General features: G+C 44.5%; 2 protein-coding genes across 12 annotated transcripts in view; one reads left to right on the forward strand and one right to left on the reverse strand.

Annotated features, from left to right (window-relative positions):
• The window catches only part of MAP3K4 (mitogen-activated protein kinase kinase kinase 4), a 74,686-nt gene extending 68,610 nt beyond the window's left edge, over window positions 1-6,076 (forward strand). For all 10 annotated transcript variants that reach the window (XR_012659696.1, XR_012659698.1, XR_012659697.1 and 7 more), the window contains 4 exons: window positions 2,332-2,454; window positions 3,001-3,107; window positions 3,314-3,493; window positions 5,530-6,076. Coding sequence is in view for 6 of the 10 variants with exons in the window: in XM_075088043.1 (XP_074944144.1) it covers window positions 2,332-2,454; window positions 3,001-3,107; window positions 3,314-3,493; window positions 5,530-5,550 (431 nt within the window). In the remaining 4 variants the exon portion in view is untranslated. The remainder of the gene's footprint in view (window positions 1-2,331; window positions 2,455-3,000; window positions 3,108-3,313; window positions 3,494-5,529) is intronic.
• A 1,172-nt stretch (window positions 6,077-7,248) lies between these two features.
• Window positions 7,249-14,443, reverse strand: part of AGPAT4 (1-acylglycerol-3-phosphate O-acyltransferase 4) — a 91,112-nt gene continuing 83,917 nt past the window's right edge. For both annotated transcript variants that reach the window (XM_075088051.1, XM_075088050.1), the window contains one exon: window positions 7,249-10,088. In XM_075088051.1, the coding sequence (XP_074944152.1) occupies window positions 9,997-10,088 (92 nt within the window). In that variant the 3' untranslated portion in view covers window positions 7,249-9,996. The remainder of the gene's footprint in view (window positions 10,089-14,443) is intronic.

The following is a 14,443-nucleotide window of genomic DNA, read 5'->3' on the forward strand; positions in this document are numbered from 1 at the left end:
TTTAGCCATGTTCTCCGGTTTCATTTTGCTTATTAACCATGCAGATATGGTAGGAATTTTGTTACATTCCCAGTCACATTAACTGGCAAAGGTAAAAAGGATCAGTCATCCTCAAGGCACTGCCCTTGTGTCTCCTGTTCTCTCACCCAGGTCCTGCTGGATTCTGTGCAGGTTTCGTCTAACAAGATGACCCTTTGTAAAGTCTCCTTGTAGAGCTTGGTCTTGTTCTCCGAAACAGAGACTTTCACAGTCACATTTACACTAAATTGTCATACTTTTTTAAAGGGACAAACTTTGGTTTGAAAGGCCTTGTAAGTAGTTTCTGAACTGTATTAAATCAAACTATCACAATAGCTTTAGATTCAGTCAGAAGAGAGATGCTGCACTTCAGCTCTGCCAGTTTCTACCCGCTGCAGTAAGTGAGAAACCACTTTGTAGCCTTCCATGGAATTTGCCTGTTTCTTTCTTGAGGAATGGGAACACAGGTTTCCAAAGCATCCTTTTAAAAGTGTTTGCTAGTGATGGGCATTTTTCCTAAGCTCTTTGTGTGGGCTAAGTGCATCTACTTTCTGTACAAGTAATTGCTTGGTAATCATTAGAAAAAGAAAAGCTGTGGGCAGTAGTTCAAAGTTGCTGATAGAGTAACTGTCACTCTTCTGATGCATTGCCCATATTTAGTGTCCCATCGAGCTGTTTTCTTGTACGGCTTTGATGTGTTTCTGGATTCTCTTTCACTCAAGGAGCTGAGGGATGGTCTACCCAGCTCTGTTAGACATGTGATTGCAGGGTGACTCTGGACATGTATGTCCCTCTGATGGCAAACTGCAGAACCCAGGCAAGGAATTCTGATCTTGAGTATGTGCTGGCACCTGAATGCTGGGAGCAGACTTAGGGGCACAGTGTGCAGAGGAGTTGTAGTCACTAAAAGTTAATTCTTCTTTCAGAACTTGTAAAAGGTTTCCAGTAATTAAAGGTTGGAATTTATTTCTGCAGTTCTATGCAACGCTTCTTGGACTAAATAAATCTTGGTTTAGTTATCAAGCATTCTCATAGTAGTTAGAGAAGCCCTTTGAGAAATGGGCAGGGTTTTGGCATCATTGACCTGCACTGCCTTTTTTTGACTTGAGCTTTTTGAGGATTCTTTGTATTTTCCATGAATATCTTGGGGATGCCCAGCCAAGCTAACTGGAAAAAGTTATTAACTAAGAGAACATAACACAAAGGAGGAGCAGCCAAGAATCCCTGCACTGACCTATGTTCAAGGTGGAACAAAAGTGAGAAACTTTTGAAGGTTGTATTCAGATGAGCCGTTTTTTGAAAGAATCTTCTGTGTGACCTGGGGGAAGGCTACGTGTAACGAAGTCCTCAGCATTTGCCTACTCCTTGAGGAGACATGCAGGCTTGTTCTGTGCAAACCATTGATCTTTCCTCAAGAGAGACTGCAGCTTGAGCTGTATTTCTGCCAGGTGACTCTTGCAACCTACCTGTGGTTTCATTGTGACACTTGGAGAATCCAGGGATTTGGCCTGATGTGTAGTGAGCTCTGTCTGCCCTGCCTGTTTTCTGTTGGCTGTCAACATGTGTTTTGGCGGAATGTTGAACGGAAGAAAACCGCTAGTTACCAAAATCATGTTGCTTATTTTGAAGTCTTGTGTAGAGCAAGTGACTCGAAGCCAACTGCAGATTCCCCTTGGATATGTTCAGCTATGCTAGGGAAATTTTTTTCTAGTGTAAGTTGGCAGTGTAGCCAGCTACTATAACAGTAGCCCTCCTCCAGAAATTCTTCTGGAAGTAGAGCACAATAGGAGTGGGCATTTGGCTCCACTTTGTGAGTCTGCTGTGATGACAGAGCTGTATGATATCATCTGTTTTGACTCAGCAGAACTGAAAATATGGCTAGCGGGAGGTATGCAGCAATGGCCTCTGCCAGGAAGCCCCTTAAGGATAGGTGTTTCTTCCCACTGCAGTGCTCACAAGGATAAACTCTGGAATTCGTAAATTCCTGGAGGAGTCATTTCATAATGAGCATCTATGGAAAGTTGATGAGTTTGCGGGCCGTACTGCTTTGTGTTTTGAACACCGTGTGTTTTCAACTTCCAGTATACTTAATGTTAACACAAACCCACCAAAAATCCCATTGGCTAATGGTAATGTACCCTTTGGGCAACAGCTCTAATGCTATCATATTCCACGCTTAATCCACAGGTGAATATCTAAGTGCAAATTCAGCTATTACCTACTGTGTAACTTCCAAGAGTATATCAAGAAGGCCTCATTCCTCACTTCAGCACTAGTTTAACAAGCGTTACTGGTTTTTTCACTGTTTCCTAGGAGCCAACATCTTTCTTACCTCATCTGGACTGATTAAACTAGGAGACTTTGGCTGCTCAGTGAAACTGAAAAACAACACCCAGACAATGCCTGGAGAAGTGAACAGTACTTTGGGGACTGCAGGTAAGGAAGCATGTGCTAGGCAGATACCTTCCCTAGTTACCATAAAAGAAGATACCTCTGCCAAAAGTCTGGGCTGGAGTAAAATGGTGTGTTTCAGGGAAACTCGATTTTACCGTAGCTAGTTAGATGGGCTTTACATCCAGAAGCCAACAGTGGGTGAATGATGTAACTGGAAAGACAAAATTATACTTGTCTGGTAATTATAAAGATGCTGGAGCTTGTGCTTTCTGGGGTTGTATCTTTCTCTGCAGCCTTGCTGAAACAGTACTGTTCTTACTGAACAGCTGCTTAATCTATTTTTAAAAAAATGAAAATAACTGAAAGCATGTACCGTACCAGCCTTTCCACTATCACTTTTCAAACGCAAAGACAGTTATGCTGCAAGCGTGTCAAAGAACAAGAAGCCAGCAAATGACAAACTTAGCAAGAAAAGCTGAGCGGTAGTGCATTATAGACGTATTAAAAAACTTTTGGTTTGCCCAGTTAATCACTTAATGTATACTGTTCCTTCTGCTGTATGATGACATCGTATGTGTTGTTTCAAAGCGTACATGGCTCCGGAAGTAATTACTAGAGCTAAAGGAGAAGGGCACGGACGGGCAGCAGACATCTGGAGCCTGGGCTGTGTTGTTATAGAGATGGTCACTGGCAAGGTAGGGATGTTTCATGTACTGAATGAGTGCAAACTGTTCCTAGCAGTTTCTCTGCAAGTTCTGGTCCCACTCCCAGCAATTTGTCACACTTAAGTCGTCAAGCACTGGGGTGGTTTTTAATTTCCTGGGGTACAGAAATATACGCTCTGTTGGATAGCAAGTTACTCTGGAAACGTTGCACTTAACAATTCTGTTACCTGTTGCAGAGGCCTTGGCACGAATATGAGCACAACTTCCAGATCATGTATAAAGTGGGGATGGGTCATAAGCCTCCGATTCCTGACAAAGTGAGCCCGGAAGGGAAAGACTTCCTTTGCCACTGCCTGGAAAGCGACCCAAAGATGAGGTGGACGGCCAGCCAGCTCCTCGATCATCCTTTTGTCAAGGTTTGTCTTGTGGCTGTAGATGGGAATTGGAAACAGCTTTTAGTTGGCTTCATCATTTGCAGCTGTGCCACAGGGCTTTGTATCACGGTGGGAGGCTGGTATCAAATTGTGGTGGGTTGGCCCTGGCTGGACACCAGGTGCCCACCAAAGCTGCTCTATTGCTCCCCCCCTCAGCTGGACAAGGGAGAAAATACATAATGAAAGGGTCATGGGTCAAGATAAGGGCAGGGAGAGATCATTCACCAATTACCATGATGGGCAAAACAGACCCAACTTGGGGAAATTAGTTTAATTTATTACCAATCAAATCAGAGTAGGATAATGAGAAAGAAAATCTAAATCTTAAAACACCTTCCCCCCACCCCTCCCTTCTTCCCGGGCTCAGCTTTACTCCTGATTTTTTTCTACCTCCTGTCCAGTGGCGCAGGGGGACCAGGAATGGGGATTGTGGTCAGCTCATAAGGTGTTGTCTCTGCCGCTCCTTCCTCCTCAGGGGGAGGGCTCCTCACACTCTTACCCTGCTCCAGTGCGGGGTCCTTCCCAGAGGAGACAATCCTCCATGAACTTCTCTAATGTGGGTCCTTCCCACGAGCTGCAGTTCTTCATGAACTGTTCCAGCGTGGGTTCCCCATGGGGTCACAAGCCCTGCCAGCAAACCTCTTCCAGCGTGGGCTCCTCTCTCCATGGGCCCCCAGGTCCTGCCAGGAGCCTGCTCCAGCCCACGCTTCCCACAGGGTCACAGCCTCCTTTGGGCATCCACCTGCTACGACATGGGGTCCTCCACGGGCTGCAGGTGGATACCTGCTCCACTGTTAACCCCCATGGGCTGCAGGGGCACAGCCTGCCTCACCAGAGTCTTCTCCACGGGCTGCAGGGGAATCTCTGCTCTGGTGCCTGGAGCACCTCCTCCCCCTCCTTCACTGGCCCTGGTGCCTGCAGAGCTGTTCCTCTCACATATTCTCACTCCTCTCTCTGGCTGCAGTTGCACAATGGATTTTTTTTTTTTTTCCCCTCCCTTCTTAAACACATGATCCAGAGGTGGGTGCTGCCACCGTAGCTGATGGACTCGACCTTGGCCAGTGGTGGGTCTGTCTTGGAGCCAGCTGGCATTGCTCTTTTGGACATAGGGGAATCTTCTCTCAGAAGCCACCCCTGTAGCACCCCTGCTACCAAAACTTTGCCACACAAACCCAGTACACAAGTTGATGCTGTCCAGAAGACAAGGTTTGGCAGCTCTTCAGGTGCACGTGTGATGTTGCTGGTAAATATTTGACTAAAAGAACCTGGTGTGCACCACGCAATAAACTTTCACTGCTCTTTTGAGATGCGTTATCTTTATATTAAAAAGACTTGTCAACCTTCAGCTTAGTGGCAGTTAATTGGATCTGAAGGGCTATATGCCTAGAACTTTAGCGAGTACACATGCGGAGACTTCTATAATATAGAGATAAGGGTCCCCTCCATAAAAAGTGAAACAAGCACATGCGTGAGACCTGTGCCATCCTTCAGTGCAGGGGTCTGCTTTTCTTTTAAGTTTCTACTTAATAATCAGTTCATATTGAATGTCTGTCTGGCAGTTGGCATAACTATCTGCAGTTCTTGCATGAACTTTGGTTTAATTCTTTGCTTAAGAATAGGCAAATATTCACAGCCACAAATTTAGGTGTATTAGTAACTTCTTTTTCTGAAGAAGTAGGAGCGTGGTAGGTTAATGAGTTCTGTCCCATTTTTCAGCATAAAGCTGTTCACTTTGGTATTCTGGTTCGGTAACAGCATGTTTGGGGTTCATCATACCCATCCTTCTCATCAGTGCAAGCGTAGCCAAATCCCATCCAATGCAGAGGCAGAGTTGCATGGTGACAGGGGAGATGTCAGGATGCGTATATAAGTAGTTGTGATTTGTTATCTGTATAACAAGGGAGAAAGAAGAAAGCTTCAAAGGTGTTCAGTGAAGGTGCTGAAGAAATTGATGTGTTGTCGTCTTCCTGCAGCAGGAGGGAGACAATTGAATTGATTGCCTCTTGTCCTCTTCACAGGTTTGCACAGATGAAGAATGAAGTTATTCAATCTCTGACCTTTTTTATTCTGGCAAAATATCTTTTAATCACTACTGTATGTAATATTTACATAAAGACTGTGCTGAGAAACAGTATAAAAGTTGAATTTACGAAGACTGCACAAGTGACGAGCGTCACTTCCTCTGCTGCTCCTGTATGTTTTACTTGGCACATGTTGCTCCTGTGACGGTGTCCGCGAGTTGGAAGAAGCTGCATGTTTCAGTGAAAGTGCCATTACTACTGTATATGGACCATACCTTTTTTGTTCTTTCTCCCGTTTCTCATTTGATTGAGAACTGTAATGTTAATATGTAGTATTTTTGAACTCTTTAGGTTCAGAAAAATGCTGTAGTGTTACCAGGCGTTATGGACCTTGTTTTTTAATCTGTTTGTTGAGTGCACTGACTGTGAACTTTTACTGGTTTTTTGTTTATTTGTTTTTGGCAAGCTTCAGATTTGTTATGCACAAGGCTGATTAATGAAATTTTTAAAAAAGTTTTTTCTCAATAAATGGTTTATTTTAGGAGCTGTTGGTGAAGGGTTTTTCTTCTGAAATTAAGTACGTGGGGTCGTATCACACTAAACATTTTTTTTCAATGCCTGTTTAAGACTGCTCAGCTAACCTAACGGGAAGAAGCTTCCCTTATGTTGCAGTAGTCAATGTTTTGCCAAGTTCAAGATGTGTAAGAATCAGCTTCCGCTACACAAGTGGTAACAGAATTAGGGTCCCTCCTTCATCTGCTCCTGAGGAAAATAAGGTGATGTGCAATTCCTGACGCTACCGAGTACCTAAGGGATAGAGTCATAGTCCGAAATAACTTTCTTCTTGAATGTGAGTACTGCAAACAGGGAATGGTCTGCATGGCATTTCTGGGGCCAAGAGGAGAATCAGATAACATTATTCTTGTGTTCTGCTTGGCAAAACCAAGAACTTGTTGTTAAGAGGTTTTTAAAACTGATTTCTGATCCTGGACTTTGATTTCCCACCACCCTGCAGCTGTCGTCAGTCTCAGAAAATGGAGACACATTAGAAGTGGTTAGCAATTAGATCAAGTGTTGCAGACTATTTTGTTTGGCTTCCTATTACAGATTACTTAAAACTGTTACTTGTAAACTTGCAGTAATGCCTTACATGTTCCTGTTACAGTTTTAGACCTTAAAATGGGTAACTTACAAAGCAGAGAACTTGCTTTTAATATTTGGCTTTATTCTAAAGTCCTGTCTCTTAATTCACAAATCCTTGGTTTGTTACAGGTGGGGGGTAGCTTTCAGCAGCTGGGTGAGCTGTTGAGAAGGTATGATGAAATCTGACAATTAAATGTAGGAAAGCGTGAGCCTCACGGTGTGGGTCATCAATGCAGTGTATCTAGGCTCTCAAAAAAAAAAAAAACCAAAAACCCAACCACAACGCTGAGTTTAAACAAAGACTTTTCCTTCTCTTCAGTACTCTATTTTCAGTCATGATAGGAGTATGACTGTGGAAGCATCTGAGGTAAAAGTCCTGCCCCTGGCCTGCTGTGTGCCTCACACATATTCCGTGGTGTATCAGAAGTATGTGAGTGGTTTGTATCCTTATTTGCCTTGTTTCAGGTGCCCTTGTACCTACACAGGAACAGCAGACATCATTTAGGAATCAGGATAAAGGTGAAAAGTAAAACCAGCTCATTGCCCGCCAAAAGAAAACTCATTCACGACATGTCAGCTTTTTATACTTTTATTTTTGTATAAACAAATGTTAAGACTACTTTTGTTAAGGCAGTTGTAGAACATAGAGTTGCTTGTGGGGATGAGAGGCAAACACTGCTTCCTGATGACATACATCATTCTTTTAATACAGTGAACTGGACCAGTTTAACTTTGGCGAGTACCATTAAGCTTTCTCTGTTTGCCAGTGAACGCTGGAAGGGGCCGGTGGTGCGGTCCTTGGGTGCCGGGACGTCCAGAAGTGCTTAGAAGGATGGATCCAGGAGTGGCGCATCTGGCCCTCAGCCTGTTCTAAGGGTTGGTGCCATGGAAAATGGGTATGACATAGTCTGAATACTCTTTCAGAAGTATTTGCATGTTTGGTATTTTCCTCTGGGAGAAGTGGCACTGCATGCAGTTGGAAAGAACTAAGATTCATAAGGAATGTTAAATGTCTCCCTACCAACATGTTAAATCAGTGGCTCTTTAAAAGAAAAAAAGCTCGTTTCTAGCACTACATGAATGTGTGTGTTTGCTGTTCAGAACTACCCACCTGTGCGTATAAGGGTTTAACCACCCTGAGAAAATCCCACTGCATCTGCCAGGTAAGGTTTACAGGAAAATGCTAGCTTGGAGAGATCTTTTCTCTGTCCCACCCATTTTCAAAAAGTCTTGTGTACAGTGTCTTCAGGCCTGGCTCATTACTGTGCCTGATGCAGTACTATGGGATCGCTGGGCCTTCAGCCGCTCCGACAGGTTATAATACTCAGTTTTCCACGGTTAAGATTGTTTTAGCAAATAGAGGTGCAGGGTGTGTGCTTTGTTCAGAGACCAGCTTTATAAGCATGGCAGTATTCGCTGATCCTTGGGCTCTTATTTATTTCATGTGTTGAAAAACCACACGCTGAAGCCCATGTTTGTGTTCATGACATTGTACAGCCTATTCCAGAAATCTTCAGAGCATTGGGAAAGCATGCGTACACAAGTTAGGGAGGGGAAAAAGCCCACAAAACTAGTCCCTCACACTTCCCAAGGCCTATATTCTTCCTGTTGTACATTTTACTGCCTCCATGCTCAAAAAAACCTTTACTTACTACCCCATGCTAAAAGCACTAGTACACCTGCTCTTGTGGTGCTGCGTATTGGAAAGACTAGTTTCTAGATGCTCTGATGTACTGAACAGCAAATGCGTGTTTCATGGAATGACTCATGTTCTGTTGGATTACCCTCTGTTGCTTCTGGCCTCTGTTTTATTATAGGAAGAGAGAAATGTTTTTAATACCAACTGGTAGAACTAAGACTGCTCACTTTCTTCTCTGGAGACACACAGGCTGTGCATTCCTAGACTAGTGCAGTTTAGTCCTATGTGCAATGAAAATGCACCATCACTGAAAGTGTCAATCATAATCCCCACTGCTCAGTATCAGTATCTTTAGATTTTAAAGGTTTGGGTTTTTTTCAATCATAATTGCTGGGAGTTGGGAGTCCCCTCTTTTCCTTTTTTTTAAACAAGCTCTTTTTAGTGACTTACCCTTAACTCTTGTTTTTAAAAAAGAGGAGGATGCCCTGGAATCAGTACCAGGGATGTCAGAACAACAGTCTTCCCAAGGGCCTCAGTTCTAGTTTTATTTAATTCAGAAGGGTGTCAAAGCAAGACCAGACAGCCATAAAAAACTCATGCCGTGCCGCTGCCCTAGGTGTGTCTCCTCCTTCCCCTCTTCTCCCCAAAAGAAAAAGCAAAATAGAATTTAAGTATTACCTCAGGCTGACTGTTGTGAGACACCATGTAAACTAATTTATCAGAAAAGACAGACAAGCGGATTAATTGGGATCACAACAGTATGGGGTGTGGGGCATAACTTTTAATGCACGCTTTGCATTAGTTACAGGATACCCAGTTGTTTTGTTTCCACCATTGCTAGGAAGGCCTAGAATTTCAGTCAGTGTTTAAAGCTGAAAGGAATTTATTACCTCAGTTTTTCCAAACTATAAATGGCATTTACTCTCAAAAGAATTACAGGTTTCAGCCATCCCTCTGAGGTACTGCCTGGGGAGAGATGTGGCAGTGGGTAACTTAGCTCTGCTCAGGCCCCAGGGCCAAATTCCACCCCAGGTTATGTCGCTGCAAGGCTCCGATCAAACAAAGTGGGCCCTTAGCCAGGGTCTGGCTGACGCGTTAAAGGGCTCACGTGGTGCGCACTGGCACGAAGTTCGAGGTGTAGAAAAGCTCTACTGCCAGTTCAGTGGAGCTGCTTCGGTCCAATACTGCTATAACCAGGCAGAGCATCATACTGTATTTAAACACTGACAGATTATGGTTGTTGAATTCTTAACATGTGATTTATACAACTATCAATTTTAATCATCTTGTAACAATCTTCTGACATTTATCCATTCCTTAGAGCACATTAAGAAAGATAAAGCCTGCACCTCTGGTTAGTTTCCAGGTAGTCTCATCATACAAGCACATTGGATTTTTTTTTTTTTTTTCCCCCTCCTTCAAAACTTAGGACACTTCATAGGAAAACAAACCAACCAAACAAATGCAAACCTGGTGTGGAGAGTATACGGAGGATTGCATCTTTCAAGCATGTCATCCAGCCCAAACCCCCAGAGAAAAATAACAGGAGCACAAATTCAGATATACGTGGCAATTGCTCTTCCTACCCATCCTCTGATCTCACTTGAAGGACCATGATATGCACTTAAGAGTTTTCAGAAGTTGCATTTGTTCCCTTTGGATTGAAGCAGTCTCTGAAGATACTACTTTTGTTTCTGCTTGTTGTCATTGTTGCCATAGGTGGAGCCCTTGTTAATTTCTGTAACCCCTATCATCCACCTGACACCAACAGAAGCTGCAAAATAAATAAAAATAAAGTTAAAAGCTGCTTGCAGGCAAAGACCGAAGGTCGGTACAGGTGTTGCATTTTGAGAGACTAACAGTGTTCTCAGCTTTGCAGCAGCACAGCATTAAGGGTAACTACCTGTACTTGATCTTTGATGAAAGGCACAACCCTGCGCCCCTGTATCAAGCAAGTTGCCCAGGGTATTTCATTAAGGATGACGCGAGGCTGCTGGCCTCAGGCTGGGAGCACCCTCTCCCACCAGCAGGGAAGATGCTACGTGAACCAACACAAGCGTAAGAGGCACTGGCACAATGTACCCAGCCCTGTTAAACCTTAGACAAGGCTGGCTGTGAAATGGGGGGGTGGCTTTGGGGCTTGCTGGTGTTACCTGTCCCAGGAGTTGAGGGACAAAATATGCTGATGTGACGGGGAAGGGAATTCTGCCTACTTTTAACAGACCCTGTGCCTGGAAGAGCACAAGCATGTGCAAGGACGCTTCAGATCTTGATTAAAAAAAAAAAGTGGCATTTTTTAACTACAGCTCATGAAACAGTCCATTACAAGGGACCAGATTAATTTAAAAGAAGACTTTTATAGCTGATTTAGTGGTAATAATTCACTATGTGCAGCGTTTGTTTTTTGATTTTTTTTTAATTTATTTATATTGCCTGAAGTGACTATGGAAGTTAAGTTAAACACGACTTAGCCTAAGCCCTCCAGCCCCTTTCACAGCTGCTTTTCATTTTTTTTTTTTTTGTAAAGGTCTTGGCTGCCCACACTGTACATACCCAGAACAGCCATACATGTGCTACAGCACCCTCTGTCCTGGCCTTTGCTGCTCTTTAGCTCAGGAATGGGAGAGGGCTGAAAGAAAAATCATCTTTATTGTGCAGGTGGTTGAACACTGGCACGGGCTGCCCAGGGAGGTTGTGGAGCCTCCATCCTTGGAGATACTCAAAACCCAATGGAGGACAGCCCTGAGCAACCTGCTGTAGCTGACCCTGCTCTGAGCTGGGCTTTTGACTAGATGGTCTCCAGAGGTGCCTCCCCACCTCACCTACTGTCTTCTGTCTGATTTGCTTGGATGAAAGGCGCTGTGTATTTTGTTCTTTTAAAATACCAGCACTTGAGAACAAACCGATCAACTGGAGTCATGTTTTATAGTATGACAGTAAAGTGACAGTTTTTAGAAGTGCAAGTGGTAACTGGATACGAGAGATGGGGCACACATGTGTGACACAGCAATGGCTGACCAGACAGTGGTGCAGTGGGGAAGCTGGGCTGGCCGTGGGGCTGCCCTCGGGGCTCCTGAATGCTGAGGCACCAGACGTGCAGTCAACAGCCCAGAAAGGCAGATGGCTCCTAGCGAGGTCACTGTCACTGTTAGTCTGTGAATGGAAATGCACATAACTAGGACAAGTGAAGGGTTTCACAAACAGAAGGGAAAAAAAACCCCGCATCCCTGACATTTAAACGGCCAGGAGCTAGGGGAGGCAAGAGGAAGATCCAACATGTAGCCTGCAGTCTGGGATCACAACATAATGATTTCATGCTTATTAAGATTTTAACCAGAAGGGATAGAAACAGCATCTGGAGATGGACACAGAGCATAAATAAGAGCAGCTGTTATAGCAACCACACAGCACATTGGGGTTTTCATCCAGTTCCAAGAATGGCCACTGCCTAGACACCAAAAAAACACCTAGTTCAGCAGTTCAGATTTTTTTTTTTTTAATCCTCCTTTGCCCCCTGGCAGAAGCTGCCATTGGCCTTCTGTCCTCATTTCACCCTGCAGCCCTCAGCACCCTGGGGAAGGTGGGGTGCAAGGAGAAGGTACTGTTTATGTTTTCTAAGCCTGTGGAAGCAAGTGGGGTAAGTGCTGAAATGCCTCAGCGGTTTCTCCCTGGACTGCCTGCCTCCTCTCCACAACTCTCCCAAAGCCTTAGTGTACACCTGTGCTGGTTTTGGCTGGGATCAAGTTAAGTTTCTTCACAGTAGCAAGTATGGGACTATGGTCTGGATTTGCACTGGAAACAGTGTTGATAACAGAGGGATGTTTTAGTTATTGCTGAGCAGTGCTCACAGAGGCAAGGTCTTTTCTGCTCCTCACCCCACCCCACCAGCAAGTGGCTGGGGGTGCACAAGTAGCTGGGAGGGGGCGCAGCTGGGACAGCTGACCCCAACTGACCAAAGGGATATTCCACGCCATATGACATCATGCTCAGCATATAGAGCTGCGGGAAGAAGGAAAAGGGGGATATTCAGAGTCATGGCACTTGTCTTCCCAAGTGACCATTAAGCCTGATGGAGCCCTGTTTTCCAGGAGATGGCTGAACACCTGCCTGCCGATGGGAAGTAGGCAATTAATTCCTTGTTTTGCTTTGCTTGTGGGCATGGCTTTTGCTTTACCTATTAAACTGTCTTTATTGCAAGCCACAAGTTTTCTCACTTTGACCCTTCTGATTATCTCCCCCATCCCGCCAGAGGGGAGTGAGCGAGCGGCTGGGTGGGGATTAGTTGCCAGCTGGGGCTAAACCATGACAATAACCTAGTGATACCATCATGTTTAAGGATTTATTCTGCTGCTGTTTTAAATACAACTCTAGTAAGGGGAGCTTAGGGGTTTGTTTTTTTTATGACAAGGAAGCGGAGAAAGGGAGATCAAGCAGGAATTGTGCCTAACTTAATCAGCTGTGAGAGTTTAAGCCTACCCTGAGAAGAGCAGGAGAGAGAAGCTATCAGCTGAGGCATCCCTGCACTGCCACACAGCAAACTACAGAAGGTACCTGAGCTCCTGCCATCTTTCTACCCATCCTTACCCACCAGTCAAAATATGCAGGAGGTTGCTGAGGCCCTGCTCTGCCTGCCAGAGTGCTGGGGGCTGGGGAAGGGCTGAGCTAACACAAATCGACAGAGCCAATAGTGTGATCTTGTTCCTGGAACACTTTAGCTCCAGGAAAACCACCACCTCCACACATAGTACCACATCCCTCAGTAAAACCTTAGCTCAGCACAGAGGATTTCCTCTGAGTGAGAGAGCTTTTCTCTCACACCTCAGGATTTCTTCTCATCTGTTACCTGGGGTTTGTACCACACAGCAAGTGCTATAAGCAGCACAGCAGGTAGGGGCATAAAAAATTCCCATATATAGTCTGCTGGACACCTGAGTTATATAGGTTATACATCGAAATAAAGATTTGTAGAACTAAAGCTTATACAAATGGTAAAACTGCCACTGAGGGCCTATCTTAAATATTATAAAGGAGAAGAAACAAGCAAGTAAAAAAAACCCAGCAGTTTTGGGCACCAGGCTGAAAGGCCAGATTGTCTGGCAGCTCCACCAGCAGAATGAATACAAGCAGAACCCTGTACACGGTTTATATACTGTTGTAAAACTTACTGTAACACTGCTGGCTCATGCACTCCTCACCTTCCACTCATCTCAGCCTGTGGGCATCAAGAGCCTCGCTGCCCAGATCACATCACACTCCAACCACCCTTCGGTCCAAAATGCGCTTGACACTGTCAAGTCACCAAGGACTCACTCCCACAGTTTCTACCGTGATCCATTGAAACAGGTTTCCTAATAGCACTGTGCACATACTGTACAGCAGACATACAACAGCTCCTGCAGAATCAAAGCTGGCTCACTACTACTTACGCTTGGTTCAAAAGAAATACTTCTCTCACCTATGACGGATACATCACTGCTGGCCCCACACCATAAGCCCAAATGCCATTATGCTTTTTGCATAGACGTGGAAGAGCTACTTCTTCATTCGAAGGCCAAGAGAAGCTCTCTCATCTTTTGCATACAGTACCAACAATCCCCCTTTAACCGCTTTGACAGCTGTGTAATAAAGTACTTCTAGAGCATGAAGGTTGTCCTCTTCAACACAAGTTACCAAAACACGAAAGGCAACCAACCTCTGGGTTCTTTGGAGCCGAATGAGTTTGGGGAAGCAGGAGGAGACAAAAAAAAGCTGCTGTCAAATACAGATATTTGACAGACTCACTCACTGCTTTAACACCAAAATATCAGCCCAGGTTTTAAATAGCAGTTGTGAGTTAAGTACATAAATCTGTTGCCATGTGTCCTAGGAAACAAAAGCCAGTTTTCAAAAGAGACTTTTGGCCCTCCAACTGCTTGAGCATTTATCCTCTGGAGCAGGGACTGCCTTGTATTGGTTCAAGTAGTATCACAAAGGGCTCCTGGCCCCAGACCGGTAGTTAGATATTAGCACAATGCAAGGATGGTTACGAGTATAAATAGCCAAACTGCTGCACAACAAAGCAAGAGGGGATGGCTCAGCATTCTCAGTATAAAGAGGAGACATTGTTTATTTAGGGCTGAAAGTGTTTGA

This window comes from Phalacrocorax aristotelis, chromosome 3 (genome assembly GCF_949628215.1).
Source record: "Phalacrocorax aristotelis chromosome 3, bGulAri2.1, whole genome shotgun sequence".
In the NCBI taxonomy this organism is placed as follows: domain Eukaryota; kingdom Metazoa; phylum Chordata; class Aves; order Suliformes; family Phalacrocoracidae; genus Phalacrocorax; species Phalacrocorax aristotelis.